Below are 20,441 nucleotides of genomic sequence, written 5' to 3' on the forward strand. Positions count from 1 at the left end.
CGACGGTAATAGGCGTCATAGGTCGCACAGCGGGCGTTCACTGGACGAAAGTAAATACGAGTGTGTTATCTTAGTGTGTCCTATACGTAGGCGCGTTAGAACCGTTTGAATAAACCGTGTGTTAGCACTAGTTTTCCACTGTCGTGTATATGGTTTTAGCGATCTTAATTTAGATTGCTATAGAAACCATTCGCGCTGCTACTGACCCATGACTTTTTGTTTAAAAAACGATTTGAGATCTTTACACACACTCTCACGCACTAATTCAGATTAGAAAATGGAGTTAGACAAAGTGATGCCTTATCAACAACACATTTTAATCTAACTTTAGAGGCTGTTATTAGAAAACTGGATATAAACGGCTGTATTAATACAAGATCAATGCAAATGTGCGCATATGCGAATGATGTTGCCATAAAAAGCCGCAACAAAACGGTATTAAGGAAAAAAATATACAACTGAAACGAGAGGCTGTTACGTTTGGTCTGTATATAAATAAAAGCAAAACAAAATATATGGAGTGCACAAAATCGAATCAACATGAAAATCTGAAGGTAGACAAACACATACCTACAAATATGCCTCCACTTTTCCATACCTAGGCTCAATAATAAATGACAACAACATTAGTCAAGAAATGCAAGCACAGATTCTTAGCGGTAATAAGTGCTTTTATGCATACATAATTAGACCAGTGGTCACATATGGATGTGAAACGTGGACCCTCTCAACCACTGATGAAAATCAACTGAGAAGATTTGAGCGCAAAATACCATGGAAGATATTTGGACCAAACCAATGCAGCGATGGTTCGTGGAGAATTAAAATGAACCACGAGCTGGATGAACTAATGCAGAGCGCAGATATTGTTAGATTTGTAAAGTCACAAAGACTAAACTGGCTTGGTCGCCTAGAAAGAATGCCAGATAATCGAGCTGTAAAAGTAGTCCAGAGATGGAAGCCCCAAGGAAACAGAACAAGAGGAAGGCCCCGTAAAAGATGAATAGACGACGTAGAGAGGGATCTTAAAACCATGAACATCAGACAGTGGCGAAGGAAAGTATCCGACAGGACAGAATGGAAGAACATTGTTAAGCAGGTCAGGACTCACAAAGAGTTGTAGCGCCATTAGAAGAAGAAGAAGAAGAACTTTTTTTAGTAGGTACAATTTTTTTTAAATTAACCCAACAATGTACACGATACGCTACTGTGCGTGAACACCCAGATTGAGTTACATTTCTCTCTCTAACTCACGGCTTCGATTAATCTACTATTCTTTTCTATTGGACGGCATTGTCATGTTCTATTAGATATTTTATCAAATCCTTGTTTTATGACTAACTGACTGTATGTGAATTAAATATTAATATACAAGTTCAGAATTACAGATCAGTAGGATTAGTATTACAAAGTAATAGGGACAGGAGTGGGAGATAAAAACAGAAGAGTACAGGACACTCCTGTGAAAGGAATTGTAATTTAAAATAAAACTTATTAAGATATATAATTCGGAGATCTGTCTTCACATAGACACAAAGCGAATGATAATGACAAAAAAAAACAATAATATTGTAACATTTATTCTATAATATATATGTTCTAAATATATCTGTTACATATAATCTAAGAATATAAACACAACCTCTACGTATGCAAATTTAAACAATCTTTTACAATTTTTCAAGATATGAATTCTTTTTTAAGTATTAATTTCGTACTTCTCTTGAAGTATCAATAGGTTAATTGAAGAATTTTAGTCAGTCGACGGCTTTGTATACTCATATTAACGGCAATATGGTTAAAATCGATCTAAAAAATAAAGGAGAAAAAAGAAAACAAGAGCTCAATTAACAAATTTTTCATCTACGTATCTAACACAAAATCCAAACATGGATAAAAGCTGGAACTTGGATTTTATAGCATCATTTATGTCAACTGTCAAATCTAAACCTTTTACTGACATCTGTCTTATGTCAAATATCTGTCATCTCAAATGGAAGAAGAGAGATAGCAGAATATAACAAAATAAAAACAAAATAAAATGACTCGAAACGACACTGCATTAAAATGTTCCTAAAACATTTACTGAAAAGCGATTCAAATAGAACAGCAATATCATACATAAAAGGTTTACCAAGGAAATTCCAAAGCATGAGATTTCTGAATAAGCACGCAATCACAAATCCTACAACCACTTGTTATAAAAAACGACATTATCGAAGAAGTAAACGAATTTGTATACCTGGGAGCGCTCCTTGATACTGAAAATAATATTACCGCAGAGATAAACCGCAGAATTTGTACCGCGAACAAATGTTATTTTGGGCTCAATATCCTCCTTAAATCCACAATCTAGAAATTCAAAAATAAAACTCAAACTATGCTTCAGAAACCTGGGCTCTAACAAAAAGTAATGAAAATAGGATGTTTCGAAAGAAAAGTACCAAGGCGAATCTATGGAGCAGTGGATGACAAAAGAGTATGGAGAAGACGATTCAACTTCAAACTTTATAGAATATACCAGGTACCTGATATTGTAAAACTTATTAAGAAAGGATGTCTGAGGTGGATAGGGCATGTAATGAAGATGGAACAAAATGACTCAGCTAGAAAAATACGTCTTGATAGACCCATTGGTCAGAGAAGAAGAGGAAGACCCAGAACAAGGTTCCTTAATAACATCGATAAAGACATGAGAAATATGGGAATACGTGTTTGGCCGAGGAAAGCAATGGATAGGAACGAGAGTAGAGAGATTCTTGAGGAGGGTTGTAAAGACAGAATGATGATGATGAGATTTCTGAATACTCGTAAAAACTTCCATCCATCCTTGCAGAAGACTATTAAAAATACGAAGAAAATATAAAAACTAAGAAAAAGGAATTTGTGTTATCCTGGTAACTATTTAAAACAACCAACATTCTAAGATATATTTTATACAGAAACGAAACACAAAACCTAAAAGTGATCAAGAAAAATCAAAGTCTGCATATTATGTGAAATATCTAACTTATGAAAGTAACAATTTTTATTTGGGTCAAACTTGAAGAACACTTACTGTAAGTATAAATGAGCATGAATCTCAATAGAAAATTTGTTAGATTAGTGCTTATAACAATAAATCTAGAGTTACTAAAAAGATCAATGGTTTGAAAATAAAAGGATAGCAGCAATGCAGTAAGATTAGGTTACTGGACAACGTTATATTAAGGACACATCATTTAGAATTGAAAAACAATATAATTATTAATAGTTATAAAAATATCAGAATTTGTCAGTCTACATTGAGAAGAAGCACTTGAGATTTGGTGATGTAAACCAGATTGGCTACCGGAAATAAAAAAAAAAAATAAGATCGCTGATTAAATCGATCAAATTTATAAGAAAAGGTACCAAGAAACGACATATAACCTACAGTGATACAGGGATAAGGAATAAAGAAATACTATATAAAGAAGTTAAAAATGTGCAAAAATAAGAGTTCTAGAGCTGAAAACACAAGAAAAATGACAGACGATGATTAGTTATGACCAATTCATAAAAATCTGCAAAACCTACTAACTAATCTAGTACCAGTAGCATACCTGACATACAAAATATAAAATTGGAATTACTAGAATGGAGATGACTGATACCTATGGTCTAAATTGCGTATCAATGTTTATACAGATTAAAGAACAATACTTTCTAAGATAAATTAAAAACCATAACAAATAAAATAAGACTAATATTGTAATATTTAAAACAATAGTAGATAGAAGGCTTGCTAGTTTAATAAACAAGTCCAAGGCGTTGTTTTAAATAAATTTTAAATGCAATAAAAACGTTTTGATCTGCCTATAATAATACTATTTTTCACAATCGATTCTAACCATATTTCGTAGCGCCATCTATAAGTACTTAAATATAACACGGAGGCAAAGCACAACTGGCAGTAGCACTCCGAGCAGGAACCGGTTGATCGTTTTGGATGCCCTCTAGGGCTTGTTTTTGTTTGCGCCTGTTCAGTTCGACGTTCGCTTCTTGGATCGCTTCCCACAACTTGGCCTCAGACATGATCTGCCGGGAGAGGTCCTCGACGGCAGGCTCGGCGCTCAATTCCAGGAGACTGTTGATGGATTCGTCCATCTCCTCGCCCTGGGAGGTCAGCGCCGGCAGGTTGGAACGTTTTCGGCCGCAACCTAGAAAAAATTGAGTTAAAAATTAAAATTTGTCTATATTGAGATATTTTTATTTTTCATTCCACAATTTTTAGTTATTTATTGTACAAGACGATAAAATTGTACTTTATCTTCGAGAGCGTTTTTTAGCGTCGGGACGTCAGTCGAGACGCTAATTATGCTCGAGAAGATAATGCGATTCTATCGTCGTGTGCAAAACAACAGTTTTTTCTACAGCCAGACTTCAAGTTTAGGTGAAAAATAGAATTTCAAAGAAAATTGTAATTTTTAGCACAAAAATCGCAATTGTGTTGCTCCGTTGCTAGGGATATGAATTACTCTGTCAACAAATGTCAAACAAATGTTACATTTTGGTTTTTGCGGAGAATATTGTTGCGTTTTGTGTACAAAGTGAATAAATACGGAATGGGCGGAAAAGAATTGACACAAGAAAAGGAAAACCTGCCATCAGATGTAGAAAATACAGCGTTGGAAGCAGAAAGTTTATTGTTGCCACAAAAATCTAGGATGATGTATGAGAAAGAATACCAGTCTTTTAAAAAGTGGAAAAGCATTAAGAATATCAATGGCGTGAGTGAAAAAATACTTCTGGCATATTTTTCTGAAAAGTCGAAGAAAGCGATGTCATCGTCATTATGGTCATATTATTCGATGCTGAAGCGTATGTTGTTGGTGAATGAAAATTGTGACATTTCTAAATTCAGCAAGTTAACCATCTTACTAAAAAACCTGAGTGGAGGATACAAAGCTAAAAAGTCCAAAATCCTGGAGTCAGATGACATTATTAAATTTCTGACAGAAGCTCCTGATGACGTCTATTTGTTGATGAAGGTTATTGCTATTTTTGGTGTGCATGGAGCGACTAGGTCCGATGAATTGTACCAGTTAAAAGTGTTTAACGTGGACGACAGAAAATCAGTGATAATCGTTTCATTATCTGATACTAAAACCAAGCAGGAAAGGTCGTTTTGTATTACTGACAAGAAAAGTGGACTGAGTTTCTTGGAAATTGTGAGAAAGTATATTGCCTTGCGCCCCAAAAACGTACCTCACAGTAAGTTTTTTGTAAATTACCGACAGCAAAAGTGCACTACTCAACCGGTGGGGATTAACACTATATGTAATATCCCCAAGAAGATTGTAGATTTTTTGAAACTTGCAAATTTAGAAATGTACACGGGGCATTGTTTCCGTCGTTCTTCAGCTACTATGTTCGCAAATTCTGGAGCCGATCTAGTAAAAGTTAAACGTTTAGGTGGATGGAAATCGTCATCTGTTGCAGAATCTTACATTGAAGAGTCAATAAGCAATAAGATTGCTGTATCCAAGTGTATACTTGGCGGACCAGAAAATCAATCCAGTACCTCGAATCAAGTGTTTAAGCAAACGAGTACAAGTTGTGATGCTCCAAAAATAGATATTTCTAATAATGTTAATTGTAAAATTTCAGTTGTTTTTAATTCCTAATGTGTCTGAATTTGTAAATTTTATTGAATAAAAAAAAGTTAAAATATTTTATCTACTTTTGCTGTTAAAGTGTCACTTTATCTACCCTTGCGGTTAAAGTGATACTTTATCTACTCAAAACAGTTGTTATAGCAACACTTTAACATTAGCCATGGAAAAAGAAATATTTTTTTTGTTATTTAATATTAAAACATAAATTTTATTTTTTTTTGTACATTAATATCTTGGTTAAAGAAAGTTGTATTAAGAGTTGTTATAGTTTTCTTATTGCACATTGGCTCTTAACTTTCGGAGGTAGTTATATTGTTACGCATTGGTGCCCAGTTCACCGTTTCCGATGGGTCGTTCGATGATTACAAGTGAAGACAAATGCGAAAAAAAAAAGAGTCTACTTAGATTTAAGATTAATTATTCCTGAAATTTATTTTATCCAAAATTGGATCACAGCAACGATTTTCCGAGGAACTACTTGTTGTATATTAGATTCCAAAAAGTAAAATCGTAAATGCGAAAAACAAAAATTGATATTTCAAATCAAATTTTAACCAAGTCTGTCTTATTGCGAAATTTTCATACTATTTATCAGAAAATCTATGGAAAACTTACCGGTAAAGGCATTGCAAAACGGTCTTTTGTGGGGTTCGATGAAAACTCTCTCCCTAGTGAGGTAAGGATAGTCACCCTAAAAATAATGTTGTAAAAATAAAATACAAATAAAGTTTTTGTGTTAAGTACATATACTAATACTTTTTAATTTCAAAATTCACGATTATAATTCAATATAAATTTACAATTTTTTTTCTCAATGACCAAAGACAATTAATTGTCCTCAAGTTTACTATTTGAAGGTCATCGTTTTTCTGGTCTTTTATCTCTACTATTATAGTTTTGTATTGGTAAATGGCACATAGGCCCTCGAGTCATATATTCATATATAGTCTATTTCCATCATATTAATAGCACATTATGTCTGCAAATCCCTAAACTGCTGATACGGGTGACTCAATGAAAAATAGATATTTGTCAACAAGTTTACAGCAGTATACAGGAAAACAACTTTAAATTGAGTATGACCACCAGGTATAAAGGTTGAAGCAGAATAGAATACAATAGTTTTGAGGGTTACTAATCCCTAAATAAAGTTGCCAGTGTCGGAGTGATGGAGATTAACAGGTACTAATGAATTTGCAAGAAATGTAAGATGTTTATTTTATTGGTTATATATAAAATAATTTGTGGCCGTAACAGGGGCCGATTTGTAAAAAAATGAATATTTTTTAAATCAAATTCCAATTCAGTTTCACAGCTTTCTTCTGAATCTAAGGAATCTTCAACTCCAATGTTAATTATTATCGGTTCCAGCATTGCATCAGTCATATTATCCAAATTCCACATTTTATTTTCTTCCTTGTGAGCATGACTAACAGCATTTTTCCAATTTTCTGGAGTTACTTTTGATAAGGAATGTTCTAATAATTGTTGTAAGTCTTCTAATTTAAAAGTTTTGTTGTTGCGTCCGACTTCACCCTTTACTTGAGACCATATATTTTCTATCGGATTCAGATCACAGTGGTATGGGGGTAAACGCAAAATAATTACATCACGGTTTAATGCCATTTCATCAATTATATATTTTTTATATAAGCTGCTTTATGTTGCCTTACAATAGGTAATAATTCCTTTTTTGTCGAATTTTTCTTGTACTCAATTGCGTGTTTATCCAACCATTCGATTATCTCACCTTTTTTCCATGCCATTGTTGGCAATTTTTCTGCTAGTCTTGAATGGTAACTAGCATTATCCATGACTATGACAGAATTTTTTGGAATTAAATCCAACATTTGCTCAAAATATTCTTCAAAAACTTCAGCAGTCATTTCCTCGTGGTAATCTTTGGTTGATTTTGAGGCAAAACTTAATAATCCACCATTGACAAAACCGTATTCGTTTCCAATATGGGTTATTATGAGTCTGCGTCCTTTTCCAACGGGAATATTGTTTATTCCAGTAGATACACCTTCGATGAATGCCTGACGGGAACTTTTCACATTTGTATCAACCCATAGATATGGTACAGTATGACCTTCATTTAGCCAAGTCTCGTCCAAATAAAAAATTGTTTTCCCTTCTTCTCGGTACTTTTTAATAGTTCTTAGATAATCTCGTCTCCAACATACAATGTAATCTTTTTCAATTAAAACGGATTTTCTTCTATTCTTTTGCCAACGAAATCCCATCTCTCTCAATAGTCCCCATAATTTCTTGTTGCTTATGATTGGTAACTCTTCGTTTTCTCTAATTAATGTTTGGATTTTGTCCAATGTTGGAAATTCTTTGTTAAAAAAAATGAGTGGACGCTGCGTCTTATCATGTTTTTATGTATTTCTTCAATTTTCAAGGGTTTACTCCCTCCACTCTTCTTGGGAGATGAAACAGTTCCTCCTTTTCTTTTTTTTAGGAATCTATGAATTGTTGCTTCTCCAACCCCTGTCATACTTGAACACATGTTAACGATTTCACGAACATTACTTAAAGGGCGTTGATGTACTAGTGCATCGTGTACATTTATTATTATATTTTTCTCTCTTAGACTGAAGGCACCTTTAAAACTACACTTAACCGGGATAAAATCTGTTGTCGACGTCATTTTTAAATACAAATAACAAAATATCGACACGAAAAACGTAGGTAGGTAAGACATGAACAATGTACATCTACAAACTAAATGGAAGATGCAAACAATTTCTAATTTATATTATTGGCATAAGCTGTAATGTGGCATAAAAACTACTTAAACTATCATTAGTGAAGCCTTATCAGTAATTCCAGGTAATCGTTCAAAGAAGGTTTTCTTTTTGTGTCAGGCGATAACTTGTATAGAAAACAATAATCACCTTTAAATTACTGTTTACATTAATTTATTTCGTGAAACATTGAATTCTCTCGTTAATCACCCGTGTATAATTAACAATAATCGTGTGGCATATATACCGACGTTTTTTACGCACAAAAAAGGTATAGTGAGATTACTGGACACTTATTTTACAGAAGATTTTTTAAAAGATAATGAATTGTTGGCGGCATCTTAAAATATTAATATTTTTATTTATTTCAAAACAAGTATAGGGTGACGCCTATGGTTTTTTGACCTGTTGAGGATTTGCATATATAATGTGCTATCAATATGATGGAAAGGGACTATAAGTCATACAAACTTGATTTTTATTAATGGTGGTATTAATAGCGATGTTCTATTTTTCTTTACATGTTTATAAAAGGCATATAAAGGGCATAAAGGCATAAATAGGGGTCCCCTCGCGGCTCTACGGGAACTATACTTCAACAGTATGTTATTTTAAAACATAAACTTACCTTCTTTGGAAGAAAAATGCCTTCTGTTTCCGCAAACAGCATACAAATAATAATGTGGCCCAATGCAACGAGAATTCTTGGAGAAAATATTGTCATAATTACTAAAAATTAAAAAAAAATATATTAATAAGCGTATTTGTGTGAAAACCTTAAAGAATAAAGGAAATACTTATTCTAAAACTGCTTTTAAGCAACGCATTGAATGACTTAAGGGTACTTTGTATCGTTTGTTTATTAGTAGTAGTATGTAACTTTTCAACAACAATCAAAATGAAAAATATTTATACGTTAGTAATATGCAGATAAATCTGGACGAAAGCACAAAAACTAATCCCATAAGACTACAACGAGGAGTAAGACAAGGAGACACCATCTCTCCCAAACTATTTACCCTTGCTCTAGAAGTCTAGAAGACATTTTTAAGAAACTAGAATGGAACAATAAGGGTATCAACGTCGACGGATCATACTTAAACCACTTGCGATTCGCAGATGACATAGTTTTAATAGCCGATAATATCCAAGAACTAAATGATATGTTAAACAACAATTAAATGCAGTTTCAGGAGCGGTAGACTTAAAAATGAACTACAGCACAACAAAAATACTGAGCCGAGACCAGACAAATATAACGATACAAAATCATACCATAGAAAATGTTGAACATTATGTATATCTAGGTCATGTTATCAAACTAGGAAAACCAAATCAAGATGCTGAAATTAAAAGAAGAACACAACTGGCATGGGGCGCTTTCGGCAAATTAGCATATATCTTGAAAAACACCTCCATTCCTGTAAACTTAAAGAAAAAGGTGTATAACACATACACCTTTGTACTTACGGCTTGGAGACAGGCTTGGAACGAATCATGCTTGGAATATCACTAAGAGACACGATTAGAAACACCGAGATAAGACATAGAACGAAGATTAGGGATATTGTGGAAGAAATTACAAAAATGAAATGGCGCTGGGCAGGTCACGTAGCCCGATATAATGACAACAGGTGGACACGGAGAATTCCAGAATGGAGACCAAGGACGACAACAAGAAGCATGGGAAGACCTCAAAAAAGATGGGTAGATGACATAAGAACAGTGGCAGGCAAACAGTGGATTAGATTGGCGCAAGATAGAGAAAGATGAAAGCAATTGGGAGAGACCTACATTGAGGAGTGGATGGAAAATGGTTGACAAAGAAGAAGAGAATGTGAAGATGGATATGAAAGATAGGTAATGACACAAAGTAGTAATCCAGAAGACAAGTTAACGAAATGGGCTTTCCCAGAAGAGTAAAGGTACTACAAGTGTTATGACAAGCCCTTGCTATACTCCTGAATAAATATACTACGCGAAAATTCGATCAGTAGCTGTTCTAAGGCAGCCGAAACAATTCTACTAGGTTCTGGGAGCGTTCCTAACAGCGACACAAAATAAATATAAGAGCAATTTATATTTTTTCGAGTCATTCTAAAATAGTCATTCACTTGAGTGAAGTGAGATGGCCTGGTTCAGGAAAACAAAAAACAAAAGATTGATACATCTATTGGTCAGAAGTAACTGACCCAGAACATCAATATGGAGCGGCTGTATTAGTATCGGATAAAGTCATAGACTTCATCCCTCTAAATGATAGAGTAGCAATGCTGAAATTAAGAACAATCCGTAAAAACCTAAATGTTATTCAGGTCTATGCTCCAACAAGTGACAAATTAGAACTCTAAGAAGTACATAAAATCTACTAAAACATATCCTGGAGCTGATATTCATAGCGATCACAATCCAGTTATAATGGATTTTTGACTAAAAAGGTTTCTTAAAGTTAAAAAGGAAAAAGTGTCAAGAAAAATAGACATCTCACAACTGAAGGACCCTGAAAAGAAAAATGAAATAAGTATCAAGGTTGAAAAAGAAATAGAAACGCTAGAGAACTTGGTAGAGACAGATGTTGAAGTAACATAGATTGCTTTAAAAACGAAAATAACAAAGATACAAGAAGAAGACATCGGGTTCACGGAAAAAAACAGAACACAAGAATGGATAACGCAAGAGATTATGGACCCCATGGACGTAAGACGAAAACATAAAACAAACCCAATGGAATACAAACGAGTCAATAGAAATATTAGAAAATATATTTTGAGAACGATTTCCGAAGTGGAAATTGAAACGTCAATAAACGTACTTTAACCTTTAATTGTGGCTTATTCCCATTTAAATAGTAATTAGTATAGAAGGCTGTTTACAATACTGACAAAAAAACTAAACGGATGGAAACCAACAACAGTGACGCTTGCTTTTGAAGATGCTGTTATTCAAGCCCTCAAAACTGTTTTCCCAGATATTAGATTGCATGGATGCAACTACCATTTTAATCAGTCAATAAATTTAATTTTCAACATAAATATTCATGTGATAGTAGTAGAAAAAGGTAAAAATATTATTTGTTTATTAGGCAATGACCGCAAATGATAAAATCAACATATTTTTGTATGACCGCAAATGCAACGCTACTACCGCATCTGCAGCGACACCGGAACACGAGAAGCTCTTTTTGCCTTACATGTGTAATCACAACGATGCAAAGACATGAATGTAGATGTACATGCATGTTTTATTGATTATCGAAAAGCATTTGCCCGTGTTAACCATCAAAAGAGGATCGAAATTCTCAGAACATCTGGAATTGAGGCGAATTATTTTAGAACTACTCGTATATTGGCACCAAACAGCAACAATCAAAATAGATCCACACAACATCTGAAGATATACGAATCCGACGGGAAGTGCGACAAGGTTACGTCTTATCCCCTCTTTTATTTAATCTGTATTCGGAATCTATATTATCGGAATAAATAAGTTATGAATGAATCTTGTTTTAATGTTATTGTGAGAAGATTTTAAATAAATTAAAATAAACATTACACAAGACTTGATAGACAAGGAAATTAAATCGTATGACAAGAACTGTCATCAATTTTAAAATCAAAAAGGAGATTAATAATTTACACTTATTGTTACATGGATTTTATAATAAAACTGAATGATATGAACTTGTATTCGGGTAATATCATATTACATTATTATTTCTCTTGTACTGGTATTTTTCAAAATGAACTGCTGTGAGTACACTCCTGCTTGAAGATGACCTCCTATCGGCACACGACAATGAAATGCTCTCCGTTCCCGTCGGCGCTGGAATGCGAGGGCTGTTAGGGAAGGGGGAAGGGACCACTTAGTTCTCTCTCCGGTGACATTGCTCTCTTCCCCCCTGCAGCTTCCTAATCGTTTTATAAGCTTTGATTGTGTTCGGCTTGACTCCCGTTTGGACTGGGTGGGGGAAGGGGTTTACTGTGGAGTACACAATTCCGGGAATCGTTTCTCTATAATATGTAAAAGGAGTATTTTGTTTTTCCTGGCTCGTGATAAATTAATATTATGAAGACCAGTAGAATACCTTAATCCTTTTATCTCTAATTTAAATCGGATTTTAAAATATGCCAGGAATAGTACTAAAAATACAGGAGAGGAAGTGCTTAAAAGCCACAGGACTGAACAGTGAAAGTGATAAAGAGGTCTATAAAGCGCTGAACGGTCAAATAAAACGACTCTGCAAAAAGGACAAGAACACACACTTGAACAAAATCTGCATGGAATTAGAAGGGCATAAAACCAAAACTGAGACCAGAGACATGTTTAAAAAAATAAAGCAGATAACACGGTCCTTTACACCAAACTACCTTGCTATCAAAGATGATAACGGAACTCTACTCACTTCTAAAAAAGATATTTTACACAGATGGAAAGAATACTGTGGACGACTGATGATGGAGGAAAGCACAGACGCCCCATCACAACAAGAAGATGCCAGTTTTGTGACGGAACCTGACGTACTCAAAAGTGAAGTTGAAGCAGCAATTATGAGGCAAAAAAATCAGAAAGCTGCCGGTCCAGATAACATACTTATTTACATAATTTGGGCCCTAGATGACGTTGGAGTGGATATAATACATCAAATTTGTCAAAGAGTGTGGGAGACAGGTAAATGGTCTGAGGACTGGACACAATCACTATATATTTCCATACATCAAAAGGAAGCGAAAGATCTATGTAGCAACTATCGCACAATTGCTCTAATTGCGCATTGCAGTAAGATACTCTTACACATAATTCTCGAGAGGATAAAGCCCTTTTTACTACCTAACATTGCGTAGGAACAAGCAGGTTTCGTCCCCGAACGTGGTACTAGAGAACAAATTTTAAACGTACGGCAGATTGTAGAAAAATCCAGAGAATTCAACATCACCACATATTTGTGCTTCATAGATTATAGTAAAGCTTTCGATTTGGTCAACTGGAGTAAAATGTGGCAGGTTTTGTCTGAAAAAGGAGTCCCCAATCATCTGATACTGCTAATTAAAAGCCTGTACAATAACAATTATGCCAGAGTTAGAATAAATGGGGAACTAACCGATAGTTTCAGGGTCACAAAGGGCGTGAGACAAGGCTGCATACTAAGCCCAATTCTATTTAACATCTATGGTGAATGGATAATGCGGAAAGCTACTAAGGACTGGAACGGTGGCATCACCATTGGCGGGAAGAACATTTGCAACTTGAGATATGCAGATGATACTACTATCCTCGCTAGTTCTGAAGCTGAATTGATTCACCTGCTAAAACAGATAGAAGACGTAAGCTTAACGATGGGTTTTAAAATAAACAGAGATAAAACAAGAATCATGATAATTGACAGAGGTAACAACAATCAAAATCATCTGGTCATGATAAACAATATCGCTGTTGTAGATAAATTTGTGTATCTGGGCTCATTAATAACCAATAAAGGAGGCTGTACTGAAGAAATAAAGCGGCGGTCAGCAATCGCAAAAAGCGCTATGGCAAAATTAACAAAAATTTGGAAAAGCCATGAAATAACTACCGATACAAAAATGAAACTAGTAAGAAGTCTAGTTTTTCCAGTTTTTACTTATGCATCGGAATACAGGACCCTTAATGAGAAAGACAAAAAGAACATAGATGTATTTGAGATGTACTGCTGGAGACGAATGCTGAGAATACCATGGGTGGCCCGAAGAACAAATGAATTTATACTGGACCAGCTAAACATAAAGAAAAGACTAAGAACACAAATATCAGAACAAATAAAAAGCTATTTTGGACATGCGCTTCAAAGAAATGGTCTTGAAAAACTTACCATCCAGGGAAAAGTAGAAGGCAAAAAAAATAGAGGTAGATCTCCCATACGATACACGGACCATATTGTTGCTACCATTGGCGCTCCATTGTCAGAATGTGCTAGAATGGCAGAAGATAGAAAAACGTGGAAGAACATTGGGAAATTTAGCTAATAGCTCCATGATATCACGATACCTGCATCAAGTTAACGACTAAGAAGAAGTACTAAAAATAATTTAAATTGATAAAATTTTGTATATTTCTGATACACCAATGACGTAAGTTTTTTTTCTCCTGATAATTTATGATATTTTAGTAAACCTGTTCAATATTTTACTTACTTTAAATCCATTTCCACTGAAGTATGATTCGGTAGTTCCGTTAAAGAACCGTTAATAGTTTTAATCCGTCAATAAGTAAAACAGGTAAATCTATTGTTAGTACCTACTCATATAATAGGCTGAACTATAGTACACTCAACCAACTTACACCTCTAAACGATTAACGAAATTCGCAGAAAATCTTTCGTTGTTGTAAAAGGTACGGTAAACTGCACTGGAGTTTACCATAATCTTTTTAATTACTTGGTTTGTGTAGATTATTTTTGCCTGTATTATCAGTTAGTGTTAATTTGTATAAAATGAGGAGCAAAAATTTAAATGGAATTTTAAATATTATTGTTTATTTGGCGAATAATGAATGTATAAATATAACGGTTAACCTGCTGTATAATTATTTTGTAAATAACATTATAATAATGTACTTACTGATTTAAATTTATAAATCCTCATCATCGTCACTAAATTCACTGCCGCTATTGGACATGCCACTGGGACAAGACACCTCATTAAAGATCCGAATCGGATAAGTCCTAGTAGAATTAAATGGCTATGCTTGCAGAGAAATTCAATTCGGGAGTAAGCACCTCAATCGGATCTCCGGGAGGAGCAGTTACAAGTTTGACAACAAGATTAAAATACAAAGAAGACATCAGAATAGACACATGAAACGTAAAAACCATGGCACAAGAAGACAATACAAGAAATGGCACACATGAAATTAAATATTCTGGGAACAAGCGAAATCCGTTGGCCGAGCTATGATTATATAAATCTATAATCACTGGATTAATTTCACTAATTTTATCTTTCCGGATCCACCACTCTTCTATTAATTTTTCACATTTATTTACAGTTTTGGCCCATATTTCTGGAGTTACAGTTTTAAGAGCTTCTTGCCACATTTCCCTAACTGCATCGTCACTGTATCCACTGCATCCAACGTGATTATCATAATACGTTTTACATATATACCCCAGATGTGTGCGATGGGATTAAACTGGCAGTTAAACGGCGGTAACCGTAGTACTTGATATCCATAACTTGATACAATTTGGTCAACTATACAGGGTGAGTCATGAGGAACTTTACATACTTCTACCATATTTAGAGTCCCTCAGCGAGCATATCATGTGGCCACTAAAAAATGTCAACTCCTCTTCTTTATTAATTAACAGGGTGATTTGTGTAATTGACCATTTATTTCATTTTACTGTAGGGTTTATACAGCTCATTTGATTTTTTTAATTTTTGCATGATACAGTACACTACTATCAAGCATTCGACTGGTATTAGCTAAACTAAAAAATTCCAGGACTGGCTTTGGAAAAATTAATTTAGGGATTCATATTAAATATTACACCCTGTATATATTTTTTTTAAAATGCAATAAATGATTTTCAAACTACATAAATAGCCAATGAAAACGACATCTGCGACAATGTTGTCGCACTTTTATTAAATTTTTAGTGAACGATCAAATAGTATCAAATTATAAGGTAATTAATTTAAACAAATGTTATAAATTTCAAACATTTTAATTGAAATGATAAACTGAGTCACTGCACAACAAAAAACAGTAACTACTAACAATAACGAAGAACAATTTAAAAAAAAAATAAAAATATGTACATAGTTATGATAAACCCATAAATTAGAACTGGAAAAGATACAATAATGGTAACAAAATAAAAATAATTCAAAATAGATTTTAGAAATGGAACCCTGCAGCCTGTACACATTTTTGTTGCCGAATTGTTAATTGACGTATTGAATTACGGATACTCTGGGGATCGTTTCTAATAGTAATACAACAATGTATAATTCTATCAATTAATTGTTGTCGGTTATTAATATTCACTGCGTAAACTAGTTGCTTCAATCGTCCCCAAATATGGTAATCAACGGGATTGAAATCAGGGGATCTTGAAGGCCACGAAATAGGACCTGTACGTCCTATCCACCTGTTGCCATAAACATTATTGAGATGTTGTCTCACTGTCAGTAAAAAGTGTGGGGGTGCCCCATCATGCTGAAAATACATCCCTCGGATAGCAATGTTCGCGTTGGCAAGCAAATTCGGCAAAATATTTTGTAGAAAGTTCAAATAGACCTGCCCTGTTAAAGGACCATAAAAAAAGTGAGGACCTACTAATTGGTTATTTATGACACCAATCCACACGTTAACCGAAAACCTTAACTAAGAACGACGTTCTCGAATAGCATGGGGATTTTCTTCTGCCCACACATGTGAATTTCGTGAATTATTTATCCCGTCTCTGGTAATTTGGGCTTCATCTGTAAATAGTGTCCTGTATAGCGTTGGTCGATTATTGTTAATCCGTCTACAAAATTCCAACATATCGATCTCATCTCCAGCATGTAGTCGCTGAACCATTTGAATGTGATATGGGTATAGATTATTTTTTTCTAAGACTCTACTTACTTTTGATTGAGTAACATTGAGTTCTTGACTTACTTGTCTAGTGCTTATTGTAGGGTTCATAGTAACGGCGTCCACAATGTCATCTTCCTGCGCTTCATCTACATGTCGCTCTGTTGTTCCACTAGGAAAAATGCCATTTTCTCGCAAATAATTAAAAACTGACCCAAATGTTGGATGACTGGGAGTTCGACGATTAGAAAATCTCCTGCGATATTTTCTACTAGCAGCCCTACCATTCCCATTACAGAATCCATAAACAAATATTATGGCTGCATATTCTGTGGTCGAAAACTGATGTATCATTTTGAACGAAAGTAACAAAAGCTCTACCAAAACTAACACAATGTACTTAACGTAGATATGACAGAAGAAATATGTATTCTAGTACACATAAATTACAATTGATAATGACAATAATGACAATGGGTATAAAATATCAAGAAACGTCAAACGATCAACGCCAACCTTCATTTTAAACTTTTTTAGATTTATTTTTATTTAGTACAGTTGATGCAATGTATTATTATTTGACATAAAATTTTAATAATTTACAATCAACAAAAACTAACACATACAAGAGGTTTGACATTTTAATCAATTTAATTTATTATTTATCGAAAATAATGCCCCAATACGATCTATGAGTAAAAATTTAAAATTGAAAAACAATTGATTCTATCGTAGAGAAAATACAAAGTGACAAAGTGAGTAAAGATGTTAATTTTCTACGTATTAGATTATGCTGTAGGAACTCATTTTAATTAAAATGTTTGAATTTTATAACATTTGTTTAAATTAATACCTTATAATTTGATACTTCATTATGGTTGTTCTATTTTTGGTAAGATTTGATCGTTCACTAAAAATTTAATAAAAGTGCGACAACATTGTCGCATATGTCGTTATCATTGGCTATTTATGTAGTTTGAAAATCACTTATTGCATTTTAAAAAAAATTTATACAGGGTGTAATATTTAATACGAATCCCTAAATTAATTTTTCCAAAGCCAGTCCTGGAATTTTTTAGTTTAGCTAATACCAGTCGAATGCTTGATAGTAGTGTACTGTATCATGCAAAAATTTAAAAAATCAAATGAGCCGTATAAACACTACAGTAAAATGAAATAAATGGTCAATTACACAAATCACCCTGTTAATTAATAAAGAAGAGGAGTTGACATTTTTTAGTGGCCACATGATATGCTCCCTAAGGGACTCTACATATGGTAGAAGTATGTAAAGTTCATCATGACTCATCCTGTATAAACTGTTAGTTTTTCATTACGTTTCGAAATTTCCAGTAACTAAGATTTGAAGGCATTGAGCGAAGATGCAGGTGTGTTTATCCTTACACCTTGTCCTGATGCCTTTGTTTCGTGCACCAGTCATAGGTCGCTGGTTCTTTCCCTTTAGGAACAAGTTTTGTCCTTAAGAAAATAGGTTCACTTTGTATACTTCTTTGAAGGACCACCCAGAAAACTGGGAAAAAATGAAAGTTTCGAAAAGAACGTTTTAACAAGTATATTAAAACAATTACAACAACTTACTTTGGACGCCGATAACTTGCTTACGATATTGTGGTAAACCTTCTGAGGTGCGGCTAGCGTGGACAGGAGCCTAGCACTCATCCAATGCTGGATGAGCGAACTGATTCCAACTCACCCCTTTTGGACGACTACGCTCGTAAATCGTTTCTTAAAATTCAGAAATCGCCCCCTGATCATCGACGTATATAAAGGATATGTTTACATTTAAAATATCTTCGACTTTCCTTTCATTGGTAAAATTACCTGAGAAGGGTATTTTTCAACTTTCGTTAATGTTGGGAATTTTCGAATGACTCAAACCGATAATTTGGAAATCATTAATCCCTACATTCTTATAATGCTTTAACGAAAGGTAAAAGAAATAATAAATTAGACTTACTCACAATCAATTTAATTTAACTATCCAGACGACCGGTTTCGCTTGCTACAATATGCAAAGCATCTTCAGGCCTCGATACAAAGTTAAATAAATGATGCCGGTACTCTATTAATTACCGTACCGGCATCATTTATTTAACTTTGTATCGAGACCTGAAGATGCTTTGCATATTGTAGAAAGCGAAACCGGTCGTCTGGATAGTTAAATTAAATTGATTGTGAGTACTTTTTATATCTACTCTGAATATAAATTATCCTTAGCACGGTAGTATTTGTTTCAGAAAAAAATTATTAAACAAGAAGGTGAAAGAAATTTACGTTAAATAGCATTATGCAAGAATACTATTCATTAAAAAAATTTTAATAAAATATGCAAAACTATAAACAACGGGTTAATGACGTTTCTTTATTTTATACCTAAAATTTAGCAAAGTGTGAAACATTATGGAGAACACCAGTGCAGTTTACCGCGCCTTTTACTACAACGAAACATTTTCTGCGAATTCCGTTAATCGTTTAGGGGTGTACGATGGTTGAATGTACTGTATAAACCTAAAGGTCCCCTACCCAATAAAAATATTTAGAAATAACTATTATGCTTTGAATATAAATAAAACATCGTAACACAGTTCATTTAAATTTTTTGAAGGAGACAGAATTGCTAAGAAGACAACATAGACACTAACGACAGAATATAATAAGTAAATGTCAATAAATCTACAGAATTGTTAGAATAAGACTACTATAGTAATTATAAATTGCCAATAAATTATTACAGAAAAGCTTATCTTAATCTTATTTCAAAGTCATTTATATTTGAGTGGTGTCGTTAAGTTACGAGAGGTATCTACCTTAAACAATTAGACCAAAACAAATGACCTGCTTTTTTTAGTAATCCCATCAAATAGAAACGACTACATAATGACATGCAGATAAAAAATTCTACAATAATTTGACGTAATGTAATAATCTAACATACAATAATATAAAGCAAAATACTAACTTTTAAAATTCTATATTAAAATAACGCGACTGTTTCATTATAGAAGAATAATGCCAGGTTTGCCAACTTACCCAATCAACTGTGTATTGCCTGAGTTCGGGAAAACGAAAAACGAAATACCATTGTGCTTTTTAATTAGCCTCTTATATAGAAAACACATAGCGGGTGTTGTTTACCCCAAACTCCATCATCGCAGCCCTGATCTGCGCAATACCAACCACCGATAGGACAGGTGTTGAACGGTTTTCTCCAAATATTAGCAATGGAAATTTAAAAATGGTTAAAACTTGGTTTTTTAATGACGAAAGCTTTTTTATTTGTAGGCAAAAATATTTCTTGAAAACTTTTGCTACATCATTATAAAGAAATAGGGAGAAAATGTAGGGGAGAGCGGGGCTAGTCCCGCAGTTTTGATATTTTTAAATGTATGTATATACATACCTACGTGTTTTGATTTAGAAACAACTAATTAAGGTTATTGAATACATTTGAATCTTAGTTGCAATTTGA

The 20,441-nt window shown here is 33.8% G+C and overlaps 1 protein-coding gene across 1 annotated transcript; it reads right to left on the reverse strand.

Annotated features, from left to right (window-relative positions):
• Nucleotides 1-1,582: 1,582 nt before the first annotated feature.
• Nucleotides 1,583-20,061, reverse strand: CCAP (Crustacean cardioactive peptide). Its single transcript, XM_072542340.1, has 4 exons — nucleotides 20,003-20,061; nucleotides 9,021-9,121; nucleotides 6,255-6,330; nucleotides 1,583-4,181 (listed from the first exon to the last, which is right to left on the reverse strand). Exons 2-4 carry the CDS (start codon nucleotides 9,114-9,116, stop codon nucleotides 3,901-3,903), a joined length of 453 nt encoding a protein of 150 aa, XP_072398441.1. The 5' UTR covers nucleotides 9,117-9,121; nucleotides 20,003-20,061; the 3' UTR covers nucleotides 1,583-3,900.
• Nucleotides 20,062-20,441: the final 380 nt, after the last annotated feature.

The sequence above is a fragment of the Diabrotica undecimpunctata genome, chromosome 8 (assembly GCF_040954645.1).
Source record: "Diabrotica undecimpunctata isolate CICGRU chromosome 8, icDiaUnde3, whole genome shotgun sequence".
Taxonomy (NCBI): Eukaryota; Metazoa; Arthropoda; class Insecta; order Coleoptera; family Chrysomelidae; genus Diabrotica; species Diabrotica undecimpunctata.